General features: G+C 41.0%; 1 protein-coding gene across 17 annotated transcripts in view; it reads right to left on the minus strand.

The window, feature by feature from the left end:
* Positions 1 to 17226, minus strand: part of LOC125451641 (dystrobrevin alpha) — a 184352-nt gene that overhangs the window by 25197 nt on the left and 141929 nt on the right. For 9 of the 17 annotated variants that reach the window (XM_048529027.2, XM_059646064.1, XM_048529031.2 and 6 more), the window contains 5 exons: positions 16581 to 16668; positions 11891 to 11979; positions 10859 to 10972; positions 6691 to 6787; positions 6164 to 6184 (listed from right to left, as the gene is read on the minus strand). In XM_048529027.2, coding sequence (XP_048384984.1) covers positions 6164 to 6184; positions 6691 to 6787; positions 10859 to 10972; positions 11891 to 11979; positions 16581 to 16668 — 409 coding nt within the window. The remainder of the gene's footprint in view (positions 1 to 6163; positions 6185 to 6690; positions 6788 to 10858; positions 10973 to 11890; positions 11980 to 16580; positions 16669 to 17226) is intronic. The other 8 variants (XM_059646065.1, XM_059646063.1, XM_048529044.2 and 5 more) reach the window with 1 other exon arrangement.

Raw genomic sequence — 17226 nt, forward strand, 5'->3', positions numbered from 1 at the left:
AGAGGTTTATAAAATCATGATGGGCATGGATAGACAAGATCTTTTTCCCAGGATAGGGGAGGCCAAAATTAGATGCCACAGATTTAAGGTGAGGGGGGAAAGATATGAAAGGGACCTAAGGAGCAATGTTTTCACACCAAGGATGGTGTGTGTAAAGAATGAGCTGCCAGAAGAAGTGGTGAAGGCTGGCACAACTTCAACATTTAAAAGGCATCTGGATGTCAACATGGTCACCAATACCAAGGTCAGCTTTCAAGCCAGATTTTGTATTAGTTGGTGGGGTTTGAACTCATACTGTTGGGAAATCAATCTTGGCTTCAATCCAGTGACAATACCATTATACTACCACTTCTCAATGGGTATTGATACAGAAATGACAAAGTTGTCTGCAATTCTCTGCACGAAGCGAGGAGTTATGCAAACAATGATGAATAGGAAATAATCTTCTTGCCCAACTAGCTTTCCCCACACAAGTAAGATACTTTGTGTATATTGGGGATGACAAGTCACTTTACCTCGAAGCCCAAATGCATGCCCCTTGATCATTCAAAGCCAATCCATGCCCTACATACTCTGAGTACCACCTCATCCCTTGCCAAATTCATAGCTGCTCAACAAGGATCCATCATGGGCACACCATAGGAGGCATGTGGAGATGTACAAAGAATAAAGTTCAAACGTTCTAATGTAATTATCACTAATTTGGCAAGGAATAAGACTCTCATTTGTGAGACCCATTCAAAGCTTTTAAATCTCACGTGGCTACATTTTATAGACACAAAGAAAGTCCAGTATGAACCCCACAGAGACAGATAATCATTTATTAGAGATAGCAGGAATTGCAGATGCTGGAGAATTAGAGATAACAAGGTTTAGAGCTGGATGAACACAGCAGGCCAAGCAGAATCACAGCAGCAGGAAGGCTGATGTTTTGGGCCTAGGCCCTTCTTCAGAAATGAGGTAGGGGAAGGGGGTTGTGAAATAAATTGGGAGTGAGAGGGAGGTGAACAGAAGATGGATAGAGAAGATAGGTGGAGATTAGACAGACAGGTCAAAGAGGCAGGGGTGGAGCCAGTAAAGGTGAGTGTAGGTGGGGAGTTAGGGAGGAGATAGGTCAGTCCAGGGAGGACTGACAGGTCAAGGGGATGGGATGAGGTTAGTTGGTAGGAGATGGGGGTACGGCTTGAGGTGGGAGGAGGGGATAGTTGGGAGGAAGGACAGGTTAGGGAGGCGGGGACGAGCTGGGCTGGTTTTGGGATGCGGTAGGAGGAGGGCAGATTTTGAAGCTTGTGAAGTCCACATTGATACCATTGGGCTGCAGGGTTCCCAAGCAGAATAGGAGGTGCTGTTCCTGCAACCTTCGGGTGGCATCGTTGTGGCACTGCAGGAGACTCAGATGGACATGTCGTCTGAGGAATGGAAGGGGGAGTTGGAATGGTTCATGACTGGGAGGTGCAGTTGTTTAGTGTGAACCAAGCATAGGTGTTCTGCAAAGTGGTCCCCAAGCCTCTGCTTGGTTTCCCCAATGTAGAGGAGGCCACAATGGGAACAGCTGATGCAGTATACCACATTGGCAGATGTGCAGGTGAACATCTGCTTGATGTGGAAAGTCTTCCTTGGGCCTGGGATGGGGGTGAGGGGGGAGGTGTAGGGGAAGCTGTAGCATTTCCTGCGGTTGTAGGGAAAAGTGCTGGGTGTGGTGGGGCTGGAGGGGTGTGTGGAGCGGACAAGGGAGTCACAGTGGTCCCTCCAGAAAGCAGATATGGGTGGGGCCGGAAAAATGTCTTTGGTGGTGGGGTCGGATCGCAGATAGCGGAAGTGTGGGAGGATGATGCGTTGGATCCAGAGGTTGGTGGGGTGGTACGTAAGGACGAGGGGGATTCATTTTTGGTTGTTATTGTGGGGACAGGGTGTGAGAGATGAGTTGTGGGAAATGTGGGAGACACGGTTGAGGGCGTACTCGACCATTGAGGGGGTTGATGTTGCGGTTCTTGAAAAACAAGGACATCTGAGATGTACAGGAGTGGAATGCCTCATCCTGGGAGCAGATGCGGTGGAGACAAAGGAATTGGCAATAAGGGATGGCATTTTTGCAGGAAGGTGGGTGGGAGGAGGTGTATTCTCGGTAGCTATGGGAGTCGTTGGGCTTGAAATGGATATTGATTTCTATGTGGTTGCCAGAGATGGAAACAGAGAGGTCCAGGAAAGACAGAAAGATATCAGAGATGGTCCAGGTGAACTTAAGGTTGGGGTGGAAGGTGTTGGTGAAGTGGATGAACTGTTCAAGCTCCTGTATTGGCGCCGTTACAGTCATCAATGTAACGGAGGAAGAGGTGGGGTTTAGGGCCAGTGTAGGTATAGAAAAGGGATTTTTCCACGTAACCTGCAGAGGCAGGCATAGCTTGGGCCCATGCGGGTACCCATGGCCACCCCTTTTGTCTGTAGGAAGTGTGAGGAAGTGAAAGAGAAGTTGTTGAGGGTGAGAACGAATTCGGCTAAGTGGATGAGGATATCAGTAAGGGGGCTTCGTCCGCCCTCTTGGACAGGAAGAAGCAGAGGGCCTTTAGGCCATCTGTATGGGGAATGCAGGTGCACAGGACGTAGGGAGGTCCTGGACCAAGGGGGAAAAAAATGGAGTCAAGAGAGGTGGAGAGAAGTTTGGTGGGGCAGGAGCAGGTGGAGACAATGGGTCGACCAGAGCAGTCAGGTTTTTGGATTTTGGGAAGGAGATAGAAGTGGGCGATGCGGGGTTGGGAAACAATTAGGTTGGAGGCTGTGGGTAGGAGGTCACCTGAGGTGATGAGGTTGTGGATGGTCTGGGAGATGATGGTTTGGTGGTTGGGGGTGGGGTCATGATCAAGGGAGTGGTAGGAGATGGTGTCAGAGAGTTGGTACCTGGCCTCAGTGATGTTTTATCATTTATTAGCCTAAGATGTCAGTCAAATTGTGAACTCATAAACTCCTGCTGAGATAAATGTAGCATTTTAAACTCAGTCAGGGGAATCGCTATGTCATCAGAATGATAAAATGTAAAGGTAAAAGTTGCCATAATCCTATCAGACAATACGGCTTCTCTCTTATTAGACAGAGACAACAGCTGGTGTTTTAACCTGAGGGTCAGCATGCCTCAGACAAGGGGAAAGGTTGAGAAGGAAAGTCCTTCAATGGTAACCCCAGCCAGTGCATGAATTGAGCGTATGTCGATTCCCTACAGTGTGGAAACAGGTCCTTTGGCCCAACAAGTCCACACCACCCCTTGAAGTATCCCAACCAGACCCATCCCCCTATAACCCACACATCCCTGAACACTACAGGCAATTTAGCATGGCCAACCCACCTAGCCTGCACATCTTTGGACTGAGGGAGGAAACTGGAGCACCCAGAGGAAATCCACGAAGACACGGGGAGAACGTGCAAACTCCACACAGACAGTCGCCCGAGGCAACACTCTGCATTACAAGCCTAGCCAACTGAGTGAACCAACCAGATTTTAATGCTCTGATGACATGGCTTCAAATCCCACCACAGCCATTGGCTGAGTTTAAGTCCTATTTAAATAAATCTGAAATTGTAAGTTCTGAATCTAACATTGATGTTCATTGTTAGCTTTTAGGGAAGGAATCTGCTATCATTGTCTATCTCCAGAAGCAGGAATTCGGTTGACTCAAATGCCTCTTAAATGGCAAATAGTTAAAGGGCACTCAAGGATGGTAAACAAAAAAAAAGTCTATCTTTTTCCAACTTGTTAATTAAAAGAGGCCAGCAGTTGTTTTGTAAAATTCCACTGTAGGGTGACACAGTGTGTCTGTGTGCAGTTTGTATGTTTTCCCCGTGTTTGCATGGGTTCCTGCCAGGCATGCAGGCGTCCTTGCATAGTATAAAGGTAGGTGTGTGTGTGCGTGCGTGTGTGTGTTTTTACCTGGCTGCATGTACTGATGCTGATGTGAAAGAAGAGCAGGAGGATCAGCTCACCAAAACAAAATGCAACCATTTCATCTTGCCCAACATCTTCAATTCCTTTCAAATTACATTTTACAAAGCTTGCTTACTTTATAGCAGAGAGCAGTTCAGAATCTTTCGTGGTTCTATAGGTATTGACCAACAAAAAGAGAGCTGAGTGGAATGGCTTCAGCTGAAGTCAGCCTGCTTAATACCACAACTGTACTAAGCCTCTGATGTTCTTATTCAGAGCATCATACCAGTGGAATATGGTAGAGTGAGATCAGGATCCCTGGAGCAATCTAATTGCAATTCCCAAGACTTGGCCAATGGACATAATGACGTAGTGATCATGTCACTGGACCAGCAACAGAGATATAAGCCATTGCTCTGGGGAGACAGATTCACACATCACTATGGTAACTAGAAATTCTGATTTCAAACCAAATAAATCTGAATAAATAACAAGTATTAGTAAGGGTGGCCAGGAAGAAACAAAACTAGCCATCTAGTTGACTAAAGTGCTTTAGAAAAGCAAATCTGCCACCATTCCCAGGTTTAATCGGCATATGACAATAGACAATAGAAAAGGGACTGACTGTTCACTGCTTTCTGAGATGTCTTATTAAGCATTCATTTACATTCAAGACCTTCTCCAGGACTATTAGGGACAGACAATAAATGAAACAGTTAAAAGCTTCCGGTCATCACATCACGTTCTGACAAAACATAACAACTGAAATATCAACTCAGTTTCACCCTCCACTGATTATGTCAGACAAGCAGTCCAACATTTCCTCTGTTTATAAGGAGGGCACTTGAAAAAAAATCATAAAATGATAAGGCAGAATTGACAGTGTTATGAAATGGAAATTTGTTTCATAAAAAAAGCTTTCTTGATTGCACTCTTTACAAAGTAGATAAAAGGGATACAATGGATACACTTTATTTGGATTTTCAGAACGTATTTGATCTGGTGCCACAAAAAAAGGTCGTTGCCCTGGATAAGGCCTCATGAGGTTTAATAGTAATATACCAACATCATGAGAGAATTCATTAAAGTTTGGAAAAGAGACAGTAAAGACTGGATTTAACAGCTCTGGTGAGTTTAATGGTCGAGAAACTCAGTATATGGCCTCCTGGCTGTTACCCTTGCCACTCCAATATCTGTGAACATTTACCTGGGCAACTGAAGCATGAGGGTTGGCAGGAAGAGATGGGAATGAATCCTCCCTCCTCAACCCTTGAGTCTTTTGTTTTGGAATTATATTGCATTTCCTTCACTGTTGCTGGGTCAAAATCCTGAAACTCCTTTCCTAACAGCACCTCTAAGGGACTGCAGCAGTTCAAGAAGGCAGCTCTTCATTATCTTCAGAAGGGATGGTCAATAAATTGTGGTCTAGCTGATGATACCCACATTCACTGAATGATGAAACAAAGTAATTTCTCCTCAACTTAATCAGAAACAATTGGCCCCTTATCCTATGACTGTCCCTGTGTTTCACCTTCCCCAACCAGAGGAAACAATCTTTCAGGATCTACCACATTAATCTCCTTTGAGCATTGTAACTGCAAAAAATAAGAATGAGATGATTCGATATGGTAGAATCTGAGAGGCTGTTTTCCTGGTGAGTCAATTGCTAGCATGTAGTTTCCAAATAAGTGGATATCTTTTTGAACTGAGATGAAATACTTCTTCACTAAGAGGGTTGTGAATCTTTGGAATTCTTAACCCCAAAAGACTGTGGATACTCAGTCATTGAGTATATTCAAGGTCAAGATTCACAGACATTTGCACTGTAGGATAAGAGGATCAAGTGGGAAAGTGGGGTTTAGGTCAAGGATCAGTCATAATTTTAGTAAATGACAATATAGACGTAAGGCCATATGGCCTGCTCCTACTCCTATTTCAATGATCTGTGACTCAATGGTTGTCAAAACATTATCAAAGAATAGTAAAAAACACAATCACACCATTTTCTCATGCTTTCATAAGTAAAAAAGTGTCCAGTTAGAAATCAGTAAGTATACCAATCCAAATCCAAGCTTTATAATTTCACATAATGTTAGTATCAATTGCCACAGTAAAACTGGCTGGTTGTAGTAAACTAAGTATTTTTATTTACACACAACACAGGCAAAAAGCTAAACAAAACTTGAATGCCAGAGTAAGATGAAAAAATAAAGATGCAACAATTATTCAAAGATGGATCAGGAAACTTACTTCCTGCCTCATTTCTTCTTCCTATTTGAAAGTTTAAAAATCAAGTATTACTTAGATAATGTACTTCATGTAACTTTTAAAACTATCTACAGATTTTTATATTACACAGTGGTTTCCATGAAAACAGATACAAATATATCTTTTTAAAAATTATTGTGAACAAAATTAAAGTTCCAACAATTTATGTTGGTAACAGCTATAAATACAAAGAGAAATTTAAAAATTGCTTTTGGATGAATTCCCTCAGAGTCATGCAAAAAATCTAAGTTATTGGTGAAGAGAGTGGGCAATTTCCAGGAGCTTCCCAGCCCACATATTCTCAATCCCGATGTAGTCAGGGCTAAAAGTTAAAGAGAAGAAAGTCATCATCCTGTATATGTTGTGAATGCCTATCTTTACATTATGCTGTTTTGCTGTTATATTTCAACTGTACAAAACAAAAAGAAATTCATGTGGAAATAATAACTGCAGTCATGTCATTGACCTGTTGTGATCAGGCTTTTAATTTACCCATAGAATAGCCTTACTTTCAGTAATTTCATCAGGCCTTCTAGTTGAACCATTAATTCTCTGCGGTTTTCCTGCAATGCTGACATCCTTTGTTCTAACTCGTCTTTTCGCTGCCTGTGAAGTATAAATCAAGAACCAACTTTTAATTTCACCTAAATGCACAATAATATTTAAAGGCAACTTTAAAAGACAGCTGAGATAACAAGGTGCAGAGCTGGATGAACACAGCAGGCCAAGCAGCAGAGGAACAGGAATGCTGACATTTCAGGCCTAGACCCTTCTTTCTGAAGGAGGGTCTAGGTCCAAAACGTCAACCTTCCTGCTCCTCTGAAGCTGCTTGGCCTGCTGTGTTCATCTAGCTCTTCACCCTGTTATCTCTGGTGTTTGGTTTGCTTTTTTAAATGTCTAGTTTATCAATGTAAATTGTGAACAACAGTGATCCCAGCATTGATCCTTCTGCCATACTGTATAATTACTCTTTCTTCCCACACCCTGTTTCCTGTTCGGAAGTAATTAGTAATACAATCTGCTGTTTTTTTTTCCTGACTCAACATTCTCCGACATTATTCATTAGAACATTATGGTGCACCTTGTTGAATACATTTGTAAAATCTAAACAAATTAAATCTAATACACCGTATTGTTCAGCCTGTGATAACTCCTCAAAATATAAATAAGGTTGGTCAAGTAAGATTTTCCATTTTGCAAGCCATGCTAACCATTCACTTTTAAATTTCTTCAAAATAAAGTTTTCAACAAACCAGAAGGAAAGTGAATATAAATGAAAAAGTTTTAAATAAAAAATAAACTGTTGGGTGCATTCCCACAGAACCAGGCAATAAAAATTGAAGTAACAGCAGCAGAATGAGAACAATTTGATCCTAAAACATCAATTAAATGAGCTAAGCCTTAAATTTCCACATATGCAACTATTTACTGGCCTTACTTCCACTCCTGTGTCTTATGGTCTTATGCTCTTTACTGTGATGTACTTGAAACCACAAAAATTAAAAATAAATACTCAGTTGGAGTGAAGAGCAAGAGCACTGTGGAGTCAGAGTTCAGTGACAATTGATCCTGATTGGATCAAGATTTGTCTTTATTTCAAGTCATTGATCAGAATGTGATGTATACAATGTTAATAGCTGGGTCCTGCTTAAAATGCAATTGATCAAGCTGAGCAATCCTACTCCAGCTGATCAGATCTAAGCACTGCATTCTTGTCACATCCTGCGAATGGTGGAGGATGATTAAACAAATAACTTGAAAAGAAAGCTGCATGAATATTCTCAACTTCAATGCAAGAACCCAGAATGTAAAACATAGGCTGAAGTATTTGTAGTCTTTCTCGGACACAAGTACCAAATGGATTATCCATCTCAGCCTCCTCAAGAGGTCGCCAGAATCACAGGTGTCTTCAAGCAATTTGAAGCGCTCCACTAATAAGAAGAAACATGTGAAGGCACTGGATACTGCAAAAATTATGGGCCCCCTGACAACTTTCCAGAAATAATATTATAGACATGGTGGTCCAGAATGAGCTATTCCCCTAGCCAAGTTGCTCCAGTGCAGTAGTAACACTGGATTCTATCCAACAATGTCAAAAATTGCCCAGATTTGTCCTGATAACAAAAACAATGACAAATACTAGTTATTGTCCTATCAATCTACACTCATTCATCAAAATGATGGAAGAAGTCATCCACAGTACTATCAAGCAGCACTTGCAAAAGAATAATCTGCTCACTAAAGCTCAACATGGATCCTGCCAGGGTCACTCAGCTCCAGACTGGATTACAGCATTGTTCCAAACACAAAGATTTCAACTCCAGAGGGGTGAAAAAGCGTGATTTATCTGGGCATCAAGGCAGCTTTGACCAAGTATGGCATCAGGGAACCCTATCAGAAACTGAGGACAACTGGAATCAGGAAAAACTCTCTGCTGATAGAATTCATACCTAGCACAAAGATATACTGAGGACAGTCATCTCAGCACCAGGTCAACACAGCAGGAGCTCCTCCCATTAGTATCCTAGGCTCAAATTATTTTCAGTTGTTTCACAAATTACCTTTCCTCCACCTTAAGGTCAGAAGTGGAGATGTTCACTGATGATTGCATAACCTTCAGTAACACAAGTAACACCTCAAATCCTGAAGTGGTTCACGCCTATATGTAGCAAAACCTCGACAACATACAAGCTTGGGCTGATAAGTGGAAAGGAACATTCACAAAACACAAGTGCCAGCCAATACCATGGCCAACACGGTATTGCCATCACTCCTTGACATACAATGAGATTAACATCATCGAATCTCCATTATCAATATCATGGGGATTTCTATTGATCAGAAACTGAACTTGTCCAGCCATATGAAAACTGTGACTGCAATAGCATGTCTGCCATTGCCTGGCCGGCACTACAAGGCTCAGGCCAAGAGTGAGATGGAACACTCTTCGCTTGCCTTGGTGGGTGCAACTATAACAGCACATAAGAAGTTTGACACCATGCAGAACAAAACAGCCAAACTGACTGGAGCACTGTCACTCCCTCCACCACTGATGTGCAGTATAAGCAGTGTCTATCATCTACAAGGTGCTCTTCAATAACTCATCAAGGTTCCTGCAACTGCATTCCTCAAATCCATGACCTCTACCACCTAGAAAAACAAGGAAACATCACTAACAAGTTCCTCTCCAAGGAGCATACCATCCTTATTTGGAAATCAATCCCCCTTCCTTTCCAGTTGCTGTGTCAAAATCTTGGAACTCCCTTCTTAACAGCATTGTGGGGTCCCTATGCCTTAAGGACTGCAGGAGTTTAAGGCAGTTTGCCATCACCTTCTCTGGGGCAATGAGGGATGGAAAATAAACATTGGCCTAGACAGCCGTCCTTGAATATATTTTTTTAAATGATGACTTTTCATCCATTTTAAGCATGGAGAGGTGGAGATTTGCACAGCTCGCAGCCCAACTGCCAACAGCAGGATAAATGGTATATTGGCTGATTAGTCATTAAGTGGGTGTGCCACAATCTGGGCAATGGGAGTATGAAGCTGTAGGTAATTTCCTCGTATACCCTGAGGAGTATATGTGATCCTAAGTATCCATTGTAGAAAGTTCAAAAAAAAACTTCTTAGTAATCTTCTGGCCTGATCTTCTTTGCTACTGCATTGTTTATTTTTGAGCCACAGATTGCTACATCTCACTTAAGCTGCCACCAAAAATTTGGGGCCTGATTATGATTAGTACATCCTACACCCAGATCTCCACTCCACTGATCCTCAACTTCCCTACTAAGATTGCAGTAAAGGGGAGACCAGACTTAAAAATCCCATGGATACTCTTGCCACATATCAAGGCATGTGTGCCTTTAAAGATGTCTGGTGCCAACAAATCAGCCATGCTTGCCACTCTTACAATAACAGTGAGGTTAACAAACCTCTTAACACACCTGTGTCAAGCAAAGTTTGTGACCAGAAACATTGATATCCTGGAGAAAATGATGAATAAGAGGGTCATCTGTCCACAAGCTAATTATAACAAACAGTGCATGGAGACAGATTGTGCATATAGTCAGTGCCTCAGGGTAGCACTGGCAAATCAGGGTGCCATGCTGTGCTGCAAATGCTTTGGTGATCTGCTCTGTTCTGGCAAGGTGAATGAAATTTCCACCTGCTTGCTGCACCTCCTTGGATCACATTATACAATGCTTCGGGTCTCCGCAAGGCCCATCCTGCTGCATGACTACGAAAGACTGTGTCACCAGGCCACTGCTAAAGTTGCCCAAAAGGAGATGCTATTTTAAACCAGATGTGGGAGACTGTTTTCTCCATAGAATGCCATGGGTTTCATCTCCCCCTTCCTTTTGTCCATGCAGGAGAAGCAAGCACACAATATCTGAGAAAGGGAGAAAACCAGAGATAGGATCTGAGCTGTAATCAACACCAGTGTTGTTAGAGGACAGGTGACAGAAATCATCAGGTCGTAACCAAGGGATTATCTCAATCATGGCAAATCTCCACATCTGGACCACAAGTATCAGTTGTCGTGGTGGTGTATCTTCGGGAATGGTTGTATTTTGGAGGGGTATCCAGAGTAGGGGGAAGTTGGAATGAAGACATTGAAGACTCTTAAAGACAGAGAATGGTTATCTCACTAGTTAAAGTGAACTTTCAATGAGTTACCTGAGCAGTCGAAGTTCTGCTAGCAGGGTAGGATTCTGTTGTGCCTTCTCAGGAGTGGGCTGAGATGCTTGCTCATGTTCTAGCCTCAATCTCTGTATCTCTTGCAGAATTTCTCTGACAAAAGATGAACATTTTTATGTATTTACAATGTTAGAGACAAATGAATGCAAGATGTAGAGAACAACTAAAGATAATAGTGTCAGTAGAATGTTTGAGTTTATAGTCAAATCGCATCAAATCTTTTAACCAACAAGTCTTTCCATTGAAGTATCACCTTAGCTCTGTTCCTACATGTTTCCCTTTTAAGATATAGTGTTGCTCCTCCATTCTTAATTTGCACTTTTCTTTCCTACTGATCCCCACAGCAACTGAACAGAGGGTTAATAAAAATGACGAGGAAGCAATTGAGGCACACTGGTGGGATAAATTTGGTGGGATGCAAAATGAGTGGCCGATCCAGTAATTTCCCACCAAGCAGTTTAAATTAAAACTTTCCTCGCCTCCAGTTTCTGTCAGTAAGATGTTTCAAATTTATCTTTTATTTCTAGTTCTTCCCAGGCTCCTTCTGTGTTCTGAATCAAATAATCCCTGCCTTGAAATGCCCTGAACCCATGAGCATGTCAACATGTTCATCCACATGCAAGAATTTATTTTTATACCAGCAAGAAACAAAGACCTGACCGGTTTATATTTTAACCGCCTGATTAGATTATTATTGGTTGTCAGCCCAATATGTAGTATTTTACGACTAATAAATCAAAGGAGTATTAAAAGAAATCTTTTTTTCAATTGGTAATATTCTCTTGCTCTTGTGTTGCCATTACTCCAGAGTAGTGTTCAAAGATTGCCATCTTACTTTCCACCACTGAAATTAACCAATTAATTTTGGTCATTATTTCTAGGAGTTCTTTTACCTTAACTATATAATTTCTTATTACCCAGAATAATTTGCATATTTTCTTATTGGACACGCAACTTAATGATTACTGACTAATAGGAATACGAGGATGAAATGTAGATTATATGACCAACCTATTCTTGTTTTCAAGTTCAGCAATTAACTGCCGTTGCTGCTTATTTGCATCTATGGTAGAGGAGAGATCAGAGGGAGCACGCTGTTGCTAGAAAAACAAACAAAAAGTATCATTTCAGATTGCATCAAATATTTGCATCTCAACAACTGCAAAAACTGCGTTTTATTCATGTTAGGCACAAAATTGGAATTCCTTTCCAGATGTATCTCAAAGAAGCTGTTTTCTTTGCTTTGAGCACCTTGGAAGTGTGCTAACGGAACAAACTGAAAGTATTCTCCTTCTTTCAGTGCACGCCCAAACTTCAGATCAATAGTTAGCATTGGAGATGGGAATCAATTATGAAAATGAGTCTGTAACTCATGGGGATGCCAACATTTTTATTAATGCCATTTTTATTCTAATGCAGGTTATCTTGCAAGAAAAGCCAAAGAGTTACAAATATATTCTGTTTGCAGCAATAGGGTTAGGGCGATTTGATTTAATTTTCGCTTTACTAAGACAAAGTCAGTTGGCCAGGTTTCTGCACTGAGAACGAGATTAAAGATTATTAAAGATCGTTTATGAACGAAATGACCTACTCCTTTTCCTAAATTCTCACGACAGGAGCAATATTTTGAGTAACAGAGCATAGCCACCAAGGAGACACTTCCCAGCACTCAGCTATATTATTAAAAGTGTACAATTTTAAATGTATATTAGTATCACTTCTGGAATTTGGGCTTCAAAACAAAGGCAGATATTTGGTTATGTTAATTCTATGAAGACTTTACTTTTCTAAAATTAAAGCTCAGCAAATCCTTCCAGAATAACAGCAGGAGAATTTGGCCTGGTGGAATGCACTTCCTGCAATTTGTGGGAAATCAGGGACACTTCTAGTGCTAATGGTGATCATGCATGCAGGACGTATGTTCTGAATTTGCCACATGGAGAGCGTGGAGCTGCGGATGGACTCATGGTAAATCATCTACGATGCTGAGGATGCCATGGATTTCACATTTAGCAAGCTGGTCACAACAAAAGTAAGAGCTACACAGACAGAAAAGCATTGATTGACCAACAAAGACTAGTAAGCATGGGCACACTGGGCAGGAGTTAATTTCTCAAAAAGATATACCACGTTGGATACTGTTGGGGAGTTGGGGTAGGGGGGGTGCGGGTGGGGGAATGGCATTGCCTCTCAGGGAAAAGCAGTAGCAGTCAAAGTAACGGAAAAGTATTTTATAGAGGGAGGGCGAATAGCCAGCAGTCAGTACCAACAACATGGGCTTAAAAAGAGAAATGAGATCTTGCAAAAAGAATTCAGAGTTAAGTAGCCGATTAAAGAGGAGGACTACCAAGGTTGTAATCTCCAGATTACTTGCAATGCCATACGTGACTGAGTACAAGAATAGAAAGATAGGTCAGATGAACACATGTCTAAAGAGATAGTGGAAGAAGGAGGTCTTTAGATTTCTAGATCACTGGGCAAGTTTCTGTGGTAGGTAGGACCTGTATAAGCTGGATAGGTTGCACTTGAACCAGAATGGATCTAATATCTTTGCAGGCTGGGTTTAAATTATTGGGAAATATTCTGAGGGATAGATTAACTAACACTTGGGAAGGTAAGGATTGATCAGATATAGTCAGCATGGATTTGTTGGAGGGTGATCTAGTCTGAGTAATTGAGTTTTTTTGAAAAAGTAAGTAAATATATTGATGAGTGTAGAGTATTTGATGTAGTTTAGAGATTTCAGTAAGGCCTTTGACAAGGTGCCACACAGAAGGATGATCATAAAGGAATCCCATGCACCATGCCTATGGGATCCAAGGCAAGTTGGTAAACTGGATTCAAACTTGATTGGAAACAGGAGAACGAAGGGTGATGGTGGAGGATTTGTCTTTTTCAGGGGAAGCCTGTGACCAGCAGTGTACCAGAGGGATTGGTGCTGGGACCCTTGTTGTTCGTTATATACATTAATGACATGGACATGAATGTAAAACCTTTAATTAGTAAGTTTGTAGATAACACAACATTGGTGATGTTGTTGATAGTGAGGAGGATCATTCACAGTGAAATTTTTAAAAACTTTTTCGGCAGATTTTATCGGTGGTGTTTTTACTGGGCAGGTTTTTGAAACTCCATTTACCCAGGCAAGTGAAGACTATTTCATCTCACTTCTGACTTATGCCATGTAGATGATGGGCAGACAATGGGGGCAATAAGATGAGTTAGAGATAATAGGAACTGCAGATGCTGGACAATCCGGGATAACAAGGTGTGGAGCTGGATGAACACAGCAGGCCAAGCAGCCTCTTAAGAGCAGGAAAGCTGATGTTTCGGGCCTAGAGCCTTTGCCACTGACCTGTTCTCAGTATTTATATGGATGGTCCACTTCAGTTTCTGGTCAATTGTAACTCCTAGGATGTTCACATTGATGGATTTAATAATAGTAATGGCATTGAAAATCAAAGGGAAATAATTAGATTCTCTTTTTGTAGTTGGCCATTGTCTTTTCATGTGTGATACAAAAGTTGCTTGCCAATTCTCAGCCCAAGTCTGGAATACCACTTTTTCATGTATTTGGATAATGACTGCTCCAGAATCTAAGGATACATTAATAATGCTGAATGCCATGCAATCATCAGTAAACATTCTCACTTGTGACCTCATGACACTTATTAATAAAGCAGAAGATGACTGATCCTGGGATGCTACCGTAAATAACTCTTGCATGGATGTCTTGGGGCTGAAATGAACACACCCATCTTCCTTTGAGCTAGATTCAAACAGCGGAGAGTTTTCCTCCTGATTCCCAATGACTTCAATATTGCTTGAGATCCTGATACCTTATTTAGTTGAATGATACCATGATATCAAAGGCAGTCACTCTCACCTTACCTCTGGCATACAGCCTTTTTGTCCATATGTGGACCAAGCTAAATGAAGTCATGAGTTAACTGAGCCTCAGCACAGAGGATACCCAATTTTGCAAGTGCAGCATGATAGCAACGTCAATGGCCCTTCCATCACTTTGTTGTTGATCATGAGTAAGATAATATTTGGCTGTGTCGGAACTGTCCTTAATTTGATCATAAGACAAACCCGGACAAATTTTGATTAAAAGTCAGTGCTGTTGCTGTACTAAACAGCTTGGCTGGGGGCACAGATAGCTCTGGGTCACAAATCTTTAGTGCAATTACTGGAATGTTGTTAAGGACCAAAAGAACTTCGGATGCTGTAAACCAGGAACAAAAACACAGTTGCTGGAAAAGCTCAGCAGGTCTGGCAGCATCCAGAAAACAGGGGAGGAGAAAACAGAGTTAACATTTCGGGTCCAGTGACCCTTCCTCAGAACTTGAATGTTGTTAGTATACAGTCTTTGCAGTATCCATTCTCTTCAGCCATTTCTTGATAGCGCATGGAGTACATTGAATTGGTTGAAAACTGGCATTTGTGACACTGGGGGCATTTGGAAGTGATTAAGATAGGATATCCATGTGACACTTCTGACTGAAGATGGATACAAATGCTTCAGTTTTGTCTTCAGCTTGAATGTGGTGAGTTGCCCCATTGTTAAAGATGGGGAGATTTGTAGAGCTCCCTTCTCTTGTTGAGAACTAACTAAATTACCCAGACGAAGTTCTGTGTAGAGTTGTGAGGCGATGCATCTTGTTAGAAAGAATATGAAGATACAGTATAAAATAAAGGTGCTACTCTAAAGGGTGTACAGTCAGTGCCAGACCTGGGTGCGTATTTGTATTAATCACTAAGTAACATGTTAATTAAGCATACAGTATGCTAGGCTTTACAAATAAAAGAAAGCAGATGCTGAAATTATATAAGACACCAGTTAGACCTCATTTGGAGTACAGTGTACAGTTCTGTATGCCAAACTTCAGGAAACTACAAGAATAAATTAGAGGGAATGCAGAAGGGGTTTAGAGGAATGTATTAATGGAGAAAATTTACAGTTATAAAGATGGATTAAAGAAAATGGGAACGTTTTCCTTTGAAGGCTAAGTGAAAATTTCATACAAGTTTTCAAAATCATGAGACAGCTGGATAGATGGAGACAAACTGTCTCCACTCACTAACAGATCATGTTAGAGAGAACACAAATTTAAACTGATTTGCAGGAGTAGTAAATGTGAAGTGAGGAAAAATGTTTTGACAGCAAGTGGTTAGATCTAGAAAACACTTTTTGGAAGCATAGTGGAGGCAAATTGATCAGAGGCATTGACGAAGGCAATGAATATTATTTAAACAAAAACAATATTCAGAATCAAATGGAAAGGAGAGAGAAGCAGTGTAGATAAATTGGGGCAAATGGCCTCCTTCTGCAGCAGAACCATTTTGTGATTTGAGTGGTTAGGGCTTGGAATACACTCCCTAAAATTCTGGTGGAACAGATCTAATTGGGAATATGATAAAAGAAAACGGATAAAGCAGCAAGAGAAAAGTTATTTTTAGTGTACAACATAAAGATAGGGGAGCAGGACTAAATGAACTGCTCTTGAATGGGAACAGTACAGACACAATGATTTGAATGATCTCCTATGCTCTAACCATTCCATGATGCACTATCTGGATACAATCCTCAAAGTGGACTTTACACTTCCCACTCACGTTGAAGGAACTTGTTACAATATATGTAGCAACACATCAAAAATTGAAATGATGGAAACCAGACTGCTGGTTCACTACTCACTGAAGATGCTGCCTCAGCAGCCAGTCGTGCTGCATACCGAGCTATCAATCGATGCTCTTCATCTAGGCGGCTTGGACTATCAAGGACACTATTAAGAAAGGATAAAATCTCAACAATAAAACTGAATCCTTTGCTTTTCCATTCACCAACATTTGAGTATTGCAACTATGGTGATACTTACTTGAACTTCATTCTGTTTATACTCATTTACAGAATGGAATTCAATTACTAATTCTTCACATGTATTATAACCACTCTGCACAAAGTAGGTTACAAGATCCATAACAAAATGACTCTGTACCAAATGATTTATTATTACTTCCATTGTATATTTCTGACAGAACATTTACCGCAAATATCAAGATTTGTTGCACAATGCTCATATTATACATATCGATACACTTGCTGATAAACATCCTCAAGACTACAATACAGTTTGGAGCATGATTACTTTTGCCATCTCTTGAATTCCATTTATATCCCATTTTCAATAATAATTATGATGACGTCTCAGGAATTAAATAAGAATGGACATATTAGCTGGTAATTTATGAAATCTTGCATAAATTTACTTTTTATTAATATAGCTGCAAATGATCTGGGACATGTCTAATTTTGTGCTCTTTGGAGCAGAGATGGTAAAGAC

The sequence above is a fragment of the Stegostoma tigrinum genome, chromosome 5, assembly GCF_030684315.1.
Source record: "Stegostoma tigrinum isolate sSteTig4 chromosome 5, sSteTig4.hap1, whole genome shotgun sequence".
In the NCBI taxonomy this organism is placed as follows: domain Eukaryota; kingdom Metazoa; phylum Chordata; class Chondrichthyes; order Orectolobiformes; family Stegostomatidae; genus Stegostoma; species Stegostoma tigrinum.